The sequence below is a fragment of the Lissotriton vulgaris genome, chromosome 6, assembly GCF_964263255.1.
Source record: "Lissotriton vulgaris chromosome 6, aLisVul1.2, whole genome shotgun sequence".
Classification (NCBI taxonomy): Eukaryota; Metazoa; Chordata; class Amphibia; order Caudata; family Salamandridae; genus Lissotriton; species Lissotriton vulgaris.
Genome location: NC_141694.1, coordinates 1,833,297,567 through 1,833,313,279, shown reverse-complemented (window position 1 = coordinate 1,833,313,279; position 15,713 = coordinate 1,833,297,567). Strand labels below are relative to the sequence as shown.

Below are 15,713 nucleotides of genomic sequence, written 5' to 3'. Positions count from 1 at the left end.
AACAAAATAAAGAAACAGACAGAAAGGGAGGGAGAAAGGAAAAAGTGAAAGAAACAAATAATGGAAGGAAAGAAAGGAAAGAAAGAAAGAAAGAAAGCAAGCAAGAAAGAAAGAAAGAAAGAGAAAGAAAGAAATAACAAATAATTAAAAGAATAAATAAGTTGAAGCTCTAAATCACTCCTCGCGCTTTCAGAACTGCACACATAATTTCCAGTGTGGATACAGTAAAGCTATACTATGAAAAGCACCAGGATGATGGGTGGGGTACTTGAAAGTCTCAGCCAAAGGCAATGCTAGGGCCACATTACAGTCCATCATTTTTGACCCGCCATATGCAAATCAGCCTTGGTGGTACTCAAATAGCAACAGTCCAGTTGAAACTGCCAGACCAGACACCGACAAAATGGAAACAAAAGCAACCCAATACCAATTTCACCCTAGTAAAGCTAGACGATGAGTCCTATGCAACGTAAAACTCCGGTGGCTCAAGACCATTCTGCAAAGAGTTACTTATCTTGTCAGAGGGGCTAAGAAATCTGATCACATCAACACCCATTCTGAAAAACATTCCCTGGTTACTGCTGGAATACAGAATACCCTTGACACTGGCATGCATCATCCACAATACTCTACATCTTAACCGCATCCGTGCGGCGCGAATTCCCCGCCCATGCTGACTCCGCCTTGCGCGGGCGGAGTCATGACGGAACGGTTCCGTCATCAGCACAGCTCAACCGACGCTGATGACGGAACCGTTCCGTCATCAGCATCGAAGGGGTTAAGCATAATTTACAGTTCAATGGAGAATAGCAGAACTCAAAACGTAAATCGTGCTCCTCTTGAAAGTTCCAAAACGACCTAAGACAATGAATGAATGAATCAATAGAGAAAGAAATGGAAAGGAGCAGAAAGAAAGAAAAGGAGAGAGAATGGTGAATCAACATGAGAGCGATAAGCCAGTATAGAAAATGAGAAAAAAGATGAGGCAAAAACTGGCAACAGAAAGTAATAGGGGAAAAGATTGATGGGGAGATGAAAGAAAGGGGAAATATTAGAGAAATAGGGGGAAGAAACAATGGAGAGAAGAAAATGTGAATAGAGGATTAGGAGAAAGGGAGTGAAGGAAATAAAAAGAAAGAATCCAGTACAAATGAGAAATAACCATAGAAAGGCTATGACGGAACCAAAAGAAAGAAAGAAAGGAACATAGAAAGAAGTAAAATAAGACAAAGAAAAACAAAAACATACAAAGTGAAAGAATGAAAAAATAGGGAAATAAAAGAGCCTAGTGAGATAAAAAAAGAAATGAAGTGAAGACAAAGGCAGACTAAGGGTTGAAAAAGGCAGATTAAGGCAGGATAGGATAACTGGCGAGATGAGGTGAGTGGAAGGACACAGGAGATAAAAGAAGTAAAATAAGGAGAGTGATGACACACTTGAAAATAAGGGGATTAAAAGTATGGCAAAAGTAGTTTAGGGGGTTTAACTTTCTGCCAAAATAATTTCTGGAAAAAAACATAAAAGGCACGACCTGACGCTATTTTCTACAAAAAAACGCTAATTAGAAAGATTTCCCCCTCCTTTCAGGACAGGGCTGGTTTACTCACTTGGTGCCATTGAGTTTACGCTGAAAGAGGAGAGTATTTCCAGGGTACTCGCAGGTTGTTGGACACATTTCTAGGATGTGGTGCACGAAGTTTTTTCCTGATTCTGCCGTTTGGTGGCTCTTGTACAAGGCCACCACGTGTAGGTACTCTAAGAGTGGAGGCAGTCCTTTCCTCTCTCCATCTGGGATCACCTAAATCTGCTTCAGTAGACGCCCTGCTATGTTTGGAGTAGAAGGCTGACGTCTGCGCAGACTTACAAACGTCCTCAGTAGTAGTCCTGCACATATATGACAGTCGTGAATTCATAAGAGGACTATCTCAATAATACTAAACAGGTGAAAAATCTACATGAGTATTCAAATGTGCGTCTACACATTTGTTCTTTTTTTACTTCCACTTTTACCCACTGAAACCCTTCACCCTATATCTCCCTGAAATTGGAGGGGTGTTCGCTCCCCCGTCACACCTCGGAAATGTTCACTCGAACTCATGGGCGTCCGCAGGGGGGGAGGGCAAGAGGGGGTGCTTGCCCCCCCCCCCCTGGATTCAGGCCCGGTTCTAGAGGATGGGCCCACATACCTGGGCCGGTTTTCCTACCTGAAAGGCTGCTACAGCGCCGAGTGTGACTCTCAGCAGATCACAGACTGAGGCCGGTCCATTGTCATGGGCAGAATGACAATGGGCCGGCAGAGGAGGAACAGCATGGAGCATTTCTATTTTCTATTTCTATTTAAAATTATTTGTACAGCGCACGTACACCACGGTTTCATGGCGCTAAACTGACAGAGAACTGGGCAGAAAAAACCAGGGGCTGAATTGGAACCACTAATGAGAAAATGATGAATTAATTGAAGAATTTGGCAAAAAGATGTGCCTTGAGCTGTTTCCGGAACAGCAGGTACGAAGTTGAAGCTCTGAGCTCTAAAGGCAACGAATTCCAGAAAATTGGAGCGAGGGTCGCAAATTTCGAGCCTCCCCATTTCTTTCTTCGGAACCGCGGAACAGTGAGAAGGGATTGGGTAGATGACCTCAGTTCCCTGGAGGGAACATAAGGGATAATCTCCGATGAGATGAAAGCCGGTACTGTGCCCAGTCGTGCTTGAAAGGTGATGGAAGCAAGCTTAAACTGGACACGGGCACAGACAGGAAGCCAATGTAAGGACTTTAGGAGGGGAGTGGTATGGTGGGATTTTGGGAGTTTGAACACCAGGCGCGCCGCCTGGTTTTGAAACTGCTGCAAACGCCGAAGACTATATGCAGGAATACCTGCATATAGGGCGTTGCCATAATCCAGGCGGGATACGACCATGGCAAGGGTGATTAGTTTTAGGGCATCAAATGAAAAGAAACGGGACACCTTGCGTATGGTACGCAGTGCCAGAAAAGAAGAAGAAACCACAGAGCTGACCTGGGAGTGAAGGGTGAGTTGGGAGTTGAGCTTGATGCCTAGAGTTTTAACTGAGGTAGAGGGAACAGGTGGGGAACCAAGGGAAGGGGGCCAGAAGATGGGGGACCAGGGGCTGGATGAACCACCCGTCAACACCAGCTCAGTCTTGTCTGGGTTGATTTTAAGATGGTTGTGGTTCATCCAGTCTCGGATGTGGATCATGATGGTTTGAAAATTAAGGGCAGAATCGGGGGAAGAGGAAAGATTGAAAACAAGCTGGAGGTCGTCCGCATAATTGAATACGGCGACCTCCATTTGTTGCAGTGAAAAGATAAGAGGGGAGATGTAAAGGTTAAATAAGAGGGGGGAAAGGGAGGAACCTTGGGGGACCCCGCACTGAACATCGCGGAAGTCCGCAGTGAAATCGCCCAGGCGAACTGCCCTGGGTGCGGTCCCTCAGGAAGGATGATAACCAGACCAACGCGGTGCCCCCGATCCCCGCCGCCTTGACACAGGAAAGTAAGATGGAATGATCCACCGTGTCAAAAGCGGCTGAGAGATCGAGGAGGACCAAAGCCTGAGGTTGGTTGGGGTCCATTCCCTCCCTGAGGTTATCAAGGACCGAAAGCACTACGGACTCCGTAGAGTGTGCGGGGCGGAACCCGGCCTGGCGGGGGGCGAGAGCCCTGTTCTTCTCCACGAAAGAGCTCAAGGCGTAGGTGACGTGGCGCTCGAGTACTTTCACCAGGAACGGCAAAAGAGAGATAGGGCGAAAATTAGCTGGGACTGAGGGATCGGCGCCCGGTTTTTTCAAAATGGGGACGATGACAGCGGATTTAAGTGAGTTGGGTACCACGCCCTGGGATAGAGAACTATTGAGAAGGTGAAGGGGGGGTCTGGACAACTGGAAAAAATGTGACGGAGAATATGGGCCGGACAGGGATCTAGCGGGGAACCAGATTTGACGAGTGGAATTATGGCAGTCAGAGATTCCTTAGTTAGAGGTGGGAGGGCGGTAAGATGATCCTTGGGGGGAGGACACTGGGGGTCCACAAAAGTAGGGGAAGGAAGGAGGATGTTAGTTTTAATGGTAGCGATTTTTTGAATAAAAAAGTTATTTAGGGAGTGACAGAGTTCCTCGAAGGGGTGGGTTTGAGGGAGGTTCTGTCCGAGAACGCCAGATTGTGAACGATCGAAAAGATTTCCTTCGATTTGTTTTCGGCTGCGAGGATTTTGGAGGAGAAATAGATGTTTTTTGCCTCCAGGATGTTTTTTTTTATATAGAGTCAGGATGTTAATAAACTCCAGGCGTAAAGAGGGGCAGTAGTTTTTCCTCCAGGCCCGCTCCGCACGACGTACCGCCAGTTTAGTGGTTTTAAGATCTTGGTTAAACCACTGATTGGCGTCCTTCTCTCGTTTGGTTGAGACCCGTTTCAGGGGGGCAATGGAGTCACAGCCTGCAGAGAGCCATTGATCAATGGCCGTGACCTGAGAGCTAGTAGACAGGTCTTGCAGGGAGGGAATGGAGGTGGTGAGTATGGAGGATAGACTATCCGGGTCCACTCGGCCCCATGCACGAACCCAGATGTTTTTGGGAAGTGGGGGCTTGACCGGGGGGTGAATAGGAAGAGCAAAGGAAATCAGGTGATGGTCAGACCAAGTGCAGGGCGAGATTGAGAGGGACTCTACGGGGCAATTTAGAGACCAGATCTGCATCTCCACCCATCTCAGGCCTCAGGAGGTAAGCAGCGCAATTAGCAAGTCTTAGGCAGGGGACGGGAGCTTTAGTCTCTCACAGCATGCCACAACAATCAGATAAAAAGCTACGGGGCGCGGGTGGGGGCGTTTGGGGAGCGGGGTTAGTGCAAACATTCTCAGTTTAACACCTTGGCTGCTATGGCTTTTCCCCTCCTGTGCTGATTATTTTTGAGCCCCATTGTTCATGACGAGCTCAGCTCGTCATAAGCACAGCTCAACCGTGCCTCATGACGAGCTGAGCTCGTCATGAGCACAGAAGGGGTTATAAACTGTGAAGTGACAGACCGGATTGAAATTTAAACTTTATTATTAAATTCCATCCGTTTGTGCAATGTGGAGAATGCTATATACAGCTGACAGTGAACAAACTCTGCAAAAAACACTAAGGACTGAAATAACTACATTTAAAGAACAATATGACTAAAAATGGGAAAAAAATGAAAATTTGATTTTGACAATGTTGTAGTGAAAAATTAAATTTCTCCTCCATGTTGTGGCCAAGGGAGACGTAAGAGCAGAGGAGAGATAAAGAGAGAGACAGAGCCAAAAAGAAAAATAAGAGACGTAGTGGAGAGTAGAGACAAACGGAGAGGGGGAAAGGAAAGAGGGAGAAATGACAGAGGGCGACCGACAGAGGGAGTAAGACAGAGGGAAGGGGCGACAGAGGGAGGGAGACAGATAGAGGGAGATACAGGGTGGGATACAGACAGAGACAGACAGAGGGAGGGAGATAGAGAGAGAGGGAAAGAGAGTGAGACAGAGAGAGAGGGAGACAGAGAGAGAGGGAGACAGAGAGAGGGAGACAGAGAGAGCGAGGGAGACCAAGAGAGAGAGGGAGACCAAGAGAGAGGGAGACAGAGAGAGGGAGACAAAGAGAGCGAGGGAGACCAAGAGCGAGGGAGACCGAGAGAGAGGGAGACAAAGAGAGCGAGGGAGACCAAGAGCGAGGGAGACCAAGAGAGAGGGAGACAAAGAGAGCGAGGGAGACCGAGAGAGAGGGAGACCGAGAGAGAGGGAGACCGAGAGAGAGGGAGACCGAGAGAGAGGGAGGGAGACCGAGAGGGAGGGAGACAGAGGGAGGGAGACAGAGGGAGGGAGACAGACAGAGTGCAACATACAGAGGGCAACAGACAGAGGGAGACAATCAGAGGGAGGGAGACAGAGGGAGGGAGACAAAGGGAGGGAGACAAAGGGAGGGAGACAAAGGGAGGGAGACAGAGAGGGAGACAGAGAGGGAGACAGAGAGAGAGAGGGAGACAGCGGGAGGGAAACAGAGGGAGGGAGGGAGACAGTTAGACAAAAGGCGACAGACAGAGGAAGGAGGGCGACAGAGGGAGAGAGACAGACAGAGGGAGGGAGAGAGAGGGAGATAGACAGATAGAGTGAGTGAGACAAATGGAGACAGAGAGAGGGAAAGGGAGGGAGAGAGAGAGATAGATAGAGAGAGAGGGAGGGAGACAGTGAGACAGAGAGGGAGACAGGGAGAGAGAGAGAGGGAGACAGAGGGAGGGAGCCAGACAGAGGGCGACAGACAAAGGGCGACAGACAGAGGGAGACAGACAGAGGGAGGAGGGCGACAGAGGGAGGTAGACAGAAAGAGGGAGAGACAGACAAAGGGAGGGAGTGAGACAGAGGGAGACAGACAGAGGGAGACAGACAGAGGGAGACAGACAGAGGGAGACGTACAGAGGGCAACATACAGAGGGCAACAGACAGAGGGAGACAATCAGAGGGAGGGAGACAGAGGGAGGGAGACAGAGGGAGGGAGACAAAGGGAGGGAGACAAAGGGAGTAAGACAGAGAGAGAGACAGAGAGAGAGAGGGAGACAGCGGGAGGGAAACAGAGCGAGGGAGGGAGACAGACAAAAGGCGACAGACAGAGGGCGACAGACAGAGGGAGGAGGGCGACAGAGGGAGGTAGACAGACAGATGGAGAGAGACAGACAGATAGAGGGACGGAGAGGGAGGGAGACAGGGAGAGAGAGCGAGATAGACAGACAGAGTGAGTGAGACAAATGGAGACAGAGAGAGGGAAAGGGAGGTAGAGAGAGAGAGATAGAGAGAAAGGAAGGGAGACAGTGAGACAGAGAGGGAGACAGGCAGAGAGAGAGGGAGACAGAGGGAGGGAGACAGACAGAGGGTGACAGACAAAGGGCGACAGACAAAGGGAGACAGAGGTAGGATGGCGACAGAGGGCGGTAGACTGAAAGAGGGAGAGACAGACAAAGGGAGGGAGGGAGACAGAGGGAGGGAGACAGAGGAAGAGAGAGGGAGGGAGAGAGAGAGGGAGGGAGACAGAGAAAGAGCGAGGGAGAGAGAGATAGACAGAGTGAGTGAGACAGAGGGAGACAGGGAGAGGGAGGGAGACAGAGAGATAGAGAGAGGGAGGGAGACAGAGAGATAGAGAGAGGGAGGGAGACAAAGAGAGAGGGAGGGAGACCGAGAGAGAGGGAGGGAGACAGAGAGACAGACAGAAAGAGAGAGAGAGAGAGAGAGAGAGAGAGAGAGAGAGAGAGAGAGAGAGAAAGAAAGATGTGTGTATGCTGGGTCTGGTGGCTACGTGGACGAAGGCGTCCGCTGCAGGGACCTGTGTTCAACCTCATGGTCATAGTTGTTTTTGTTACTCTAGCCTCTCCCCCGTCCCCCACTGACCCCGCCTCCACCGGTGCAGCCCTCGGCCGCAAACCACACTTTAAATTTGGCCCCTGAGAGAAAGTTTGTGAGTTCCCATGCTCTAGAACCGCATCAACCGGATTTAAAATGTTTTTGTTTTTTTCCGGTCATTTTTAGTTTTTCCCTCTGTTTTATTGTAGTTGCCAGGTCGTCTGCTGTGGCGCCTCACAAGATTTTTCTCTTCCCCCTATGGGTTTCTTTGTTTATTTAAGCTCTTTGTCTTATTAGATTTTTTTTATGTATTCAATACTTGTGCTCAATCATGTCGGAGGATGGTGATGAAGTTAAAATGTTGCCCCCCCCTGGAAACATTTCTGCGGATGCCCATGCTCGAACTGTTGCTATAGCATGAAATTCTCCTTTTCCCATTCCGAACCCTATATTTAAGGTCGTAAACCTGCCCTACTGTCTGCTTTCGCAGAATTATAAGTGCGATGCAGGGTTCTAAAATTACATTTATGAAATGAAAATGAAAATACATTTATACAGCGCGATTGCTGCCCTGGGGCGTCCAAGCGCTAGGGAACCAGAAGAGGGGGTGTAATGAGGCTGACAGAGACTGGGAGGAAGATGGGGGGCTGAGATGATTACGGGGATTTGAATAGATGGGTTTTAAGTTGCTTGCGGAAGGAGGCAAGATTAGGGTTAGATCTCAGGTGAGGGGGAAGGGTGTTCCAGATTTTTGAGGCGTTGAGGGTGAACATTCTTCCACCTGCTCTAGATCTCTTGATTCTGGGGACTGTTGCCATGAAAGCCTGGCTGGAACGTAGTTCACGGCCTGGGTGGTATTGGCTGACTAGGCTGCGCAAGAGTTTTGGGCCCGAGTCCCAGAAGGCCTGATGGGCAATGCACATTGCCTTGAAGGTGACTCTTTTTCGTACTGGCAGCCAGTGAAGGCTGGTCAGTGCCTCTCTGACTGGGGTTCTTCGTGGAATTTGCAGTAGGGTGCGGGCCGCACAGTTCTGCACCAGTTGCAACCTATTTAATGAGTACTCTGGGGCTCCCAAGTAAAGGACGTTTATGCAGGTTCTGTGACCAAAGATGCTGCAGTTTACAGCTGTAAATGTTTTTTTTCACGCACCCAAGACAAACCTGTTGAAACGTTTGCATTTGCCCATATATAAACTTTTATGGTCGGCAGGAGAAAAGCCCTGTCTAAGAGAGCACAGACGAAGTCAGACTGCAGAAGGAATGTGCTATGAAAAAGAGGTAATACAAAAAAGGAAAATTAAATGGCTTCATGCTTTCTGACAGGTGGCCTTTTGAATGGGCACACGGAAGATTTATGACCACAATAAAAAGGGCCTGGGAGCGGATTAGTCATTTTTAATTAAACGCAGTTTTTTCATAGCGAAAATTTTTCCAAAATGGTCATCAGAAGTTAATCGCAACTTAACCACTCATTAGAAGCATGAAATATTAATCAAGGTTCCGTGGGGCCGTTACGCAGTCGCACGCACGTCGATAAATGACGTCAGCAACGACGTTCGTACAGCGCAGACCGGAAGTAGTCATTCCTGACTCATTTTACAGTTTGCTCCAACAGCTTTTACGTGAGTTGTTTGCATTTCACGCGTGACCCCCGAAGCAGGATCTTAGACTGCTTAATTCGGAATAAAAGTAATAATAATTGCAGGTGCTCACGTTTTTCTTCGGAGCCCGCCCCCGATGCTACCGAATACCAAGGCAGCCTGGCCTGGATTACAACTCGTGCCTCTTCCTTCCAGTCTTTTTACCCCATGAAAATAGCCTCTCTGGTCTGGATGCCGCCGCATGCTTCTTTTGTAGCAGCTCTGGAACAATTGTAACTATTGACATAAGCCAAGGAGTCATTGTCAGACTGGTCCTGTTTACAAGAGGTGCCCTAGTGACAGGCACGCACCCTCGTAATGAGGAAGCCTCGTGTGTCTGCTTTCCTGCTGTGGGAGATCCAAATACCTGCAAAGACCCTGAGGTAGCTAAGGTGTCCACTCGGGACGGGCCTACAGTTCGTGTTTAAAAACTCTTGAGTCAATAACGAGTTGGACTTTACCCTGAACCTGGCTGCTCTGTGCTGGAGAAAGGAAACCGCATTTTGTGGCACTCGGTGAAACTGGCACCCCTCATTGCTTGCTCATTTGTTGACCACATTGAAAAGGAATTGCCCAGACTTCACCCATAGTACCAAATTCTCTAGGCACAGAGGAAGCACCATTTTGAAAGAAGAATACAGCTGCTGTCATTAGCCTGCAGTTGCAGCACACATTTGAAAGACTGCAACAACACAGATAATTAGCTGTTTCTGTCAGGGTAAACTGGTTCTGCTCAAGCCCTACCAATCTCTGAAAACACTACAAAAGCAGAGACACTAATTAACATGCTGTGCTGAGGACCTCTAGTAATTTTCGATGACACTTTCGTCTTCTGAAGATTGCCATACCTTCCATTTTAACCTGCTTACTTAGGAGATTTAAATTGTATAGCCTAAAAAACCTTGACATTTCTGTGAAACAAATTAAGAAATTATTGCTCCAAAACTATTTTCTTCACTTTCCATTACCAAATTTCTTTTAATTTTGTTTAGAAACAAATATATTGCTTTTCCCTAAGAACGCGATTTGGACTCTACGTTTTTGTTATTCTTTTGTTTTACACCTGGAGGATGCCACTGACCAGTTGCTTGAGGGTGCATAGTCTTAAGGACCTCACTGTCTACCCCCTCAGCCTGACAGACACATTTCTTACACTGGCATTGCTCTTTTCTCTTTCGAGGTTATCATAGAACAATTCCTTGTCTCGCCGAGCTTCGAGGAAACATATTGCACCCAAGGACCTTTCTAGTCTGGATTCAGGATCAAGAGACTAGATGGCCTACATACAGGAAAGCACAGAGCAATGTGAGCAAAAATGCAGTGACTATGTAAGGCGCACAGTAGGGTACAGAGCACAGTAATAAGTGACTTCTGTTAACAAGGCCTTTTGAGTAATGCATGCAGAAAATGTTGTCTTTCGACTCGTTCTCATTACGATTAGAAACAAAATAGGAACAAATATTACTTTTTCAGTGTTGCCAAAGGCTGAGATAGTGGTAGAGTATATTCTGATCAAAAGTACTCCTCACCGATCTCAACTAAAGGAAGAGAGTCGAGACCCTCTACCCTGTCACAAGAAAATGAAATAAAATGCAGAGATGTCGAATTTGAGAATTTCCAATACCGCCCATCAAAATTACTCACAGCAGTAACTACGCCAAAATGTCAATCTTTTGTAAATTAAGTTGCACACCAACACCCTGGAAGCAGATGATTTTGCAAACACACACATCTAAAATGACATCACATTAGGTATATTTGTATGTATGTGTATATATATATATATATCTTTCATTTACCCACGTTGACCTGTTTTATTAGAAGCACATTGCACTTCCTAATCGGATTCATATGTAGTGCCAGGAAGCCCATGCAGACTAACATACAGAACGTAATGGATACCCCAGAAGTAAAATCTCCAAAGCACAGCTTGTCAGATGTTTTCTGCGTCAATCAAATGTCTCTTCTATGTTTTCTGGCTACTGTAAAAGGCACATCTGATGAATTCTAAATGATCTCTCGCAAGTGCCATGGCCAGTACCACAAATCATAATTCAGCACATGGATAATAAGCAACCAAAAGTCGATGAGAAAAGATTACAGTGGCCACCCACACCCAGAACACTCCAACACATTTTTGGAAATAAAGTATACAAAACTCCAGGCTATTCCATAAAAACTCAAACAGTTGACCAGACACATTCACATAATACAACGTTTCCGTTCCAGCAAGATAATGTACAGAAGTTGGTAAAATGAGTACCATTAAAATGAGTAATGGTAATATATATTCGTTACAATGCTTAGAAACGTTAAAACTGTTAAATGAAGCACACACTATTAAGCCAGGATATTATTAAGCAATGTGCTCTAATCGAATTTTTTTTTTACAAGTTCTACAGAGGAAATGTTCTAGCCAAAATACTTACACAATGTGGGCCAGGTCCAAGGGCTTCTCTGGGTGTTCTGGAAATAAAGGATGCGGGGGTTCTCTGGTGGGAACACAACCAAGCGACTTGCTGATAGCATGGCTCAGCTTCTTAGCTGGAGATTTCTAAAAACACAGAAGACATGGAATGTAAGATTTTAATACAGGAATCCGATTTAAAATGGACATTTTCTCCAAAAATGGAGTTGGCTCAACTACAGAAAGCGTAAGTCAGAGAAGGGTCACAAAAACTCTTAGCAACATGTGATCTCACCCCTATCTAAATAAGGAGCTTGTTGTTTCCATGAAAGCCATCCTCTATTTATAACTTTATAGCTCATCTAAGCATGCATCTTTTTCTAGCTTTAGCTCCTCTAAAATAAATTTAGTATCTTGTACCACATGGGAAGAACAATTCAGAACAGAAGAACAAGGGGGGAACAAACTTGCCTTTCTTATCTGCAAGTACAGTACGTCAGCCTTGGCATATTTCATATCATCAACATACTCGAAATCACTTCATTAAATAGCTTATCCACCTCATTATTAGGCATACCCTCCAGCATTTCGCGATTTCGCGATTCACAAAAAAATCACGAAATCGGCTGAATAGCGCGATGGCCGCGATATTTGTGATTCTCGCCGCGATATTTGCCAAAGTGACTGCAAAACAAACAAAGCCCGATAATAGACTGAGCACGCACACGTCACTACGTGTCGCCATCCAATACCTGCTTCCTCCTGTCCAAGATCTGTCTGTTATTCGGCATTGAAGAGGCAATTTGCTCATAATCCTTTCTGCCGCCGTCAGCATTGGAGCGCCGGAGTTGCAGCCGTAACGGTTGTGTTTTCTTAAGGGCTGAGCGCGACGTGTTCCATGTTTTTCTTTTAAATAGCTGTCATGTCAGTGAAGCTTTCATTAATTCATCGTGTTATCGGGAGTTGTTTATACAGTAAATCTTGAATGTGCATTCAGCACAAAATACACATTCGACTAGTTTCTTTTACATTTTGAATTGTCAATACCTTTGTTTACTGCGTGTATTTATACTCCCTGACATCGGCAACATTTTTGTAGCTCCACGCAAGTAAACTGCTGTATCCATTCCTGTTTTTATTGCATTCGTCTTTGTAGTCCCTCATCTTTACTTCTCCCTTCTCCCCAGTATGTGCTGTTCGTCCCCTTACCACCACTCTGCTTTCTTTGTCGTTGTGCACTTTATTATCAAAACCAAGTCCACTTAGGAAAAAATGCTTGCTCTTCCAGATCGCAACACTCAAGGGATGCATTATAACAAATCTATAGCTTTTTGGATGGGTCTGGTGAGCGCCTGGTATCCCTTGCACCCAACGAACATCTTTAGCTGACCAGATTTGTGCCTCACTGGGGCGACAGACTCCGAGAAGCCCCTGCGTGCTCTCGAAGTGCTTCAGAGCTGCAGTTCTCCACAGCTCCTCTCACAAGTGAAATGCCCCGGCCATAAATCCCAGCCTTCACTGGGAGTGCGGACTAAATGAAACACGTGGGCTTCTACAATATAAACGAGTCCGCAGACGGCGTTTGTTACAAGCATCTTTGTTCTTGGTAGTACACACAGCTAGGGGAAAGCACTTGGATGAAAACCTGTTTTGCAGTGACCTTACCAATAAGACTTGATGATGTGATTTGCTCAGAACAGGATGTTGTTGAGGCAACAGTTGAGACTCAAAGGCTCTGTTCCTCCTTCTGAAGTAGGTTGTTCTGGCCAATGACCACTGCACCACTTCTTTCTTTCCCGCCCCAGAACAGTTAATGAAGAGGGCTGCCTAAAAACACTTGTAAATAAAACAAGCATTTGCAATGCAATAGGTCTCGCATTATTAAAGTTTTAGCTATTGGTGTGGCATTATTTAACAATGCCAATAGCTCAAACTTTATTAATGTGAGACCAATTGCTTTGCAAATGCTTGTTTTGGCATGTGGTGGTGTCTGTTCCCCACTGGGGGTGAGTGGCACAATTTCCTTGCTTGCAGTTGCATCAGACACTCACTAGGGGCTTGCATGCATCACGCGTTCCCCTTCTGCTGTATGGGGCTTGGTGGCCTCCGGTTCCATTCTTTTGGCTGCCAAGACATAACAGGTGTGCAGAGTGATGTCATCATGTGGCCTAAGTTTAAATCAAAAGAGGCGGCAAGCAAATTAAACATAGCCACAGGTTCACAAGTGGGATGTTATCTTTACGCATGTGAATTACTTAAACCTACAATCAAGAGTGTTTCTATGGAGGAATGCTTATATTAGTATACATACACAGCTTCATGTTGTTAAATAACTAAAAAAACTAAGATATCCGTGTTTGGTGTAGGAAAAATGGCCAAATAAAATGCCGCAAAATCGCCGCAAAATTTCCATATTTGTGCCTCTAAATTTCCATTTTTGTGCCGCTAAATTTGCTACTCCATGCCGCTATATCCTGGGGGGTCTGATTAGGTAGTTTCTGCCTCAACCAATGACATTGATACAGTTGATGGAGCGAGATTTAAACTTGCAAAGTTAAACTTCCATAAGATGATAACAGTACTAATGGCATGGGTTGAGTAACTGATCAACTTAGTTTTAAAGTTGCACACATTACACGTGGGACTAATATGCTTTTGTGTTGCATTTGCAAGTTCGTGGAAAAATAATAAACTAACCTTGTCTTTTGTTTTGTCAGTATTAAATGCGGCTGATTAATTAATAGCATGTGTTTATTATTTATGTGCAATGTGTTTTGTCGTGTCTTTTCTGTGGCAAAAGCTCGTGGAGAATCCTGATGGCCTCAAAGAAGAAGGTTTTTATAATGCTGCCTTTTGTGCTTCAGCAAGATAACATAATTAACTTGGGTAATATTTAGAAGAGGGGGTGGGCAACAGAATGGGTCTCAATTCTCTAATTAATTACTGTCTTGTGTTTGTTTAAATACTAGTTCCCTGAGAGGCCTTTTTGGGCCTACGCAAAAGATGGCGTTTATGAAACCTGTCCAGAGAGGAGCCTTGCACGCATGAAAAAGTGGAAAGTTTTACCACGTTGAAAGAAATTACTGTGCAATGAAGACGTGCATATTGTGCTCATGGTGTTATATTCAAGGACAGGAAACGGCAGGATTGCCAATGTGAGGAAGCTAAGAGACTGTAACTCGGATGAACTTGATTTTGTTACAATCCCGAGGAAGCAAAGTTTTATGAACAATAGGGCTAAAGAAGAGCCCGTTCTTGGTTTGAAAGCAATGATGACATGGATGGTCTGACATAAGTCAGCCAATGGGAACGCAGTTGGGAACGAGAAGTGACACTTTCTTAGTAGATTAGTTAGTTAGAAAGGTAGAAAATCTGACCCTTCAGGCAGGAGGGGGTTCTTGCTTCCCAAATCCTGAGTGACGTGCTGACGCACTTCTTGTGCACGTAAGGACCGGAGACTTTATTAATTATTTCCTAGGTGAAGTGAGTTTAGTTAGGGAAATAGAACTTAGGCAATAGAAACTTTATTTTTGCTTTAATTCATGCTGATTGATTTACCTTTTAAATTGTCAGACTAATGTGCCTTCCTTGAATGATGCTTTCATATTGCTAATAAAATAACAATTTCTGAATAAAATGCTCTTTCCTTGAATACAATAAAGTTAAATAAAATAGATTTTTGAAATGACAAGCTGGTCTTGTTTATTCATGGTCTAGTTATCATTATTAGATCCATTCGCCTTAAGTGACTTAATTAAATGACATCAGGTAAAAACCATGGTGATGTTTAATAAACTGCAGATGTATATAATCCTGTAAATAAGCTTATGAATAGTGTGTTTAATTAGGTCAGATGATTCAGTCGCTCAAAATTGTCTCTTCAGTTTATGGGCCTTAGTAGAGATTCATGATTAATGGGGAGTATTATGAAGATGAGTAGTGTTATTGAGACAGTTTTTCATTAGGGGCGCTGGATCAATTACTTGGTAGCAGAGTTACGGTTACTATGGTAACGGACATGCTACATGATAGATACATAGGATACATATCTAAAACATGTTACGTTTGTTCAGTTGTTACATGTAGTCGAAAGGTTTTTTCCAGTAGTGTGAAAATTCCTGGTTTGCCGGCAAAGAGTTAAGTGTGACAAGTGAGGTTATACTGTCCATTTGTTCTGTTTCAAAATAGTGGTATTGATACATATAACACAAGTGTTGTGGACGTACAGCACAAGTTTAGGGATCATAGGCGTGAAAGGTTGAATGTATAGTGAGGATGGTCTATGAAATCGTAGCTTTCGAGTATAGGGA

At 45.3% G+C, this 15,713-nt stretch overlaps 1 protein-coding gene across 4 annotated transcripts in view; it reads right to left on the bottom strand.

The window, feature by feature from the left end:
• Nucleotides 1-15,713, bottom strand: part of DTNB (dystrobrevin beta) — a 1,293,049-nt gene that overhangs the window by 637,867 nt on the left and 639,469 nt on the right. For all 4 annotated transcript variants that reach the window (XM_086928107.1, XM_086928108.1, XM_086928109.1 and 1 more), the window contains exon 10: nt 11,426-11,550. In XM_086928107.1, coding sequence (XP_086784233.1) covers nt 11,426-11,550 — 125 coding nt within the window. The remainder of the gene's footprint in view (nt 1-11,425; nt 11,551-15,713) is intronic.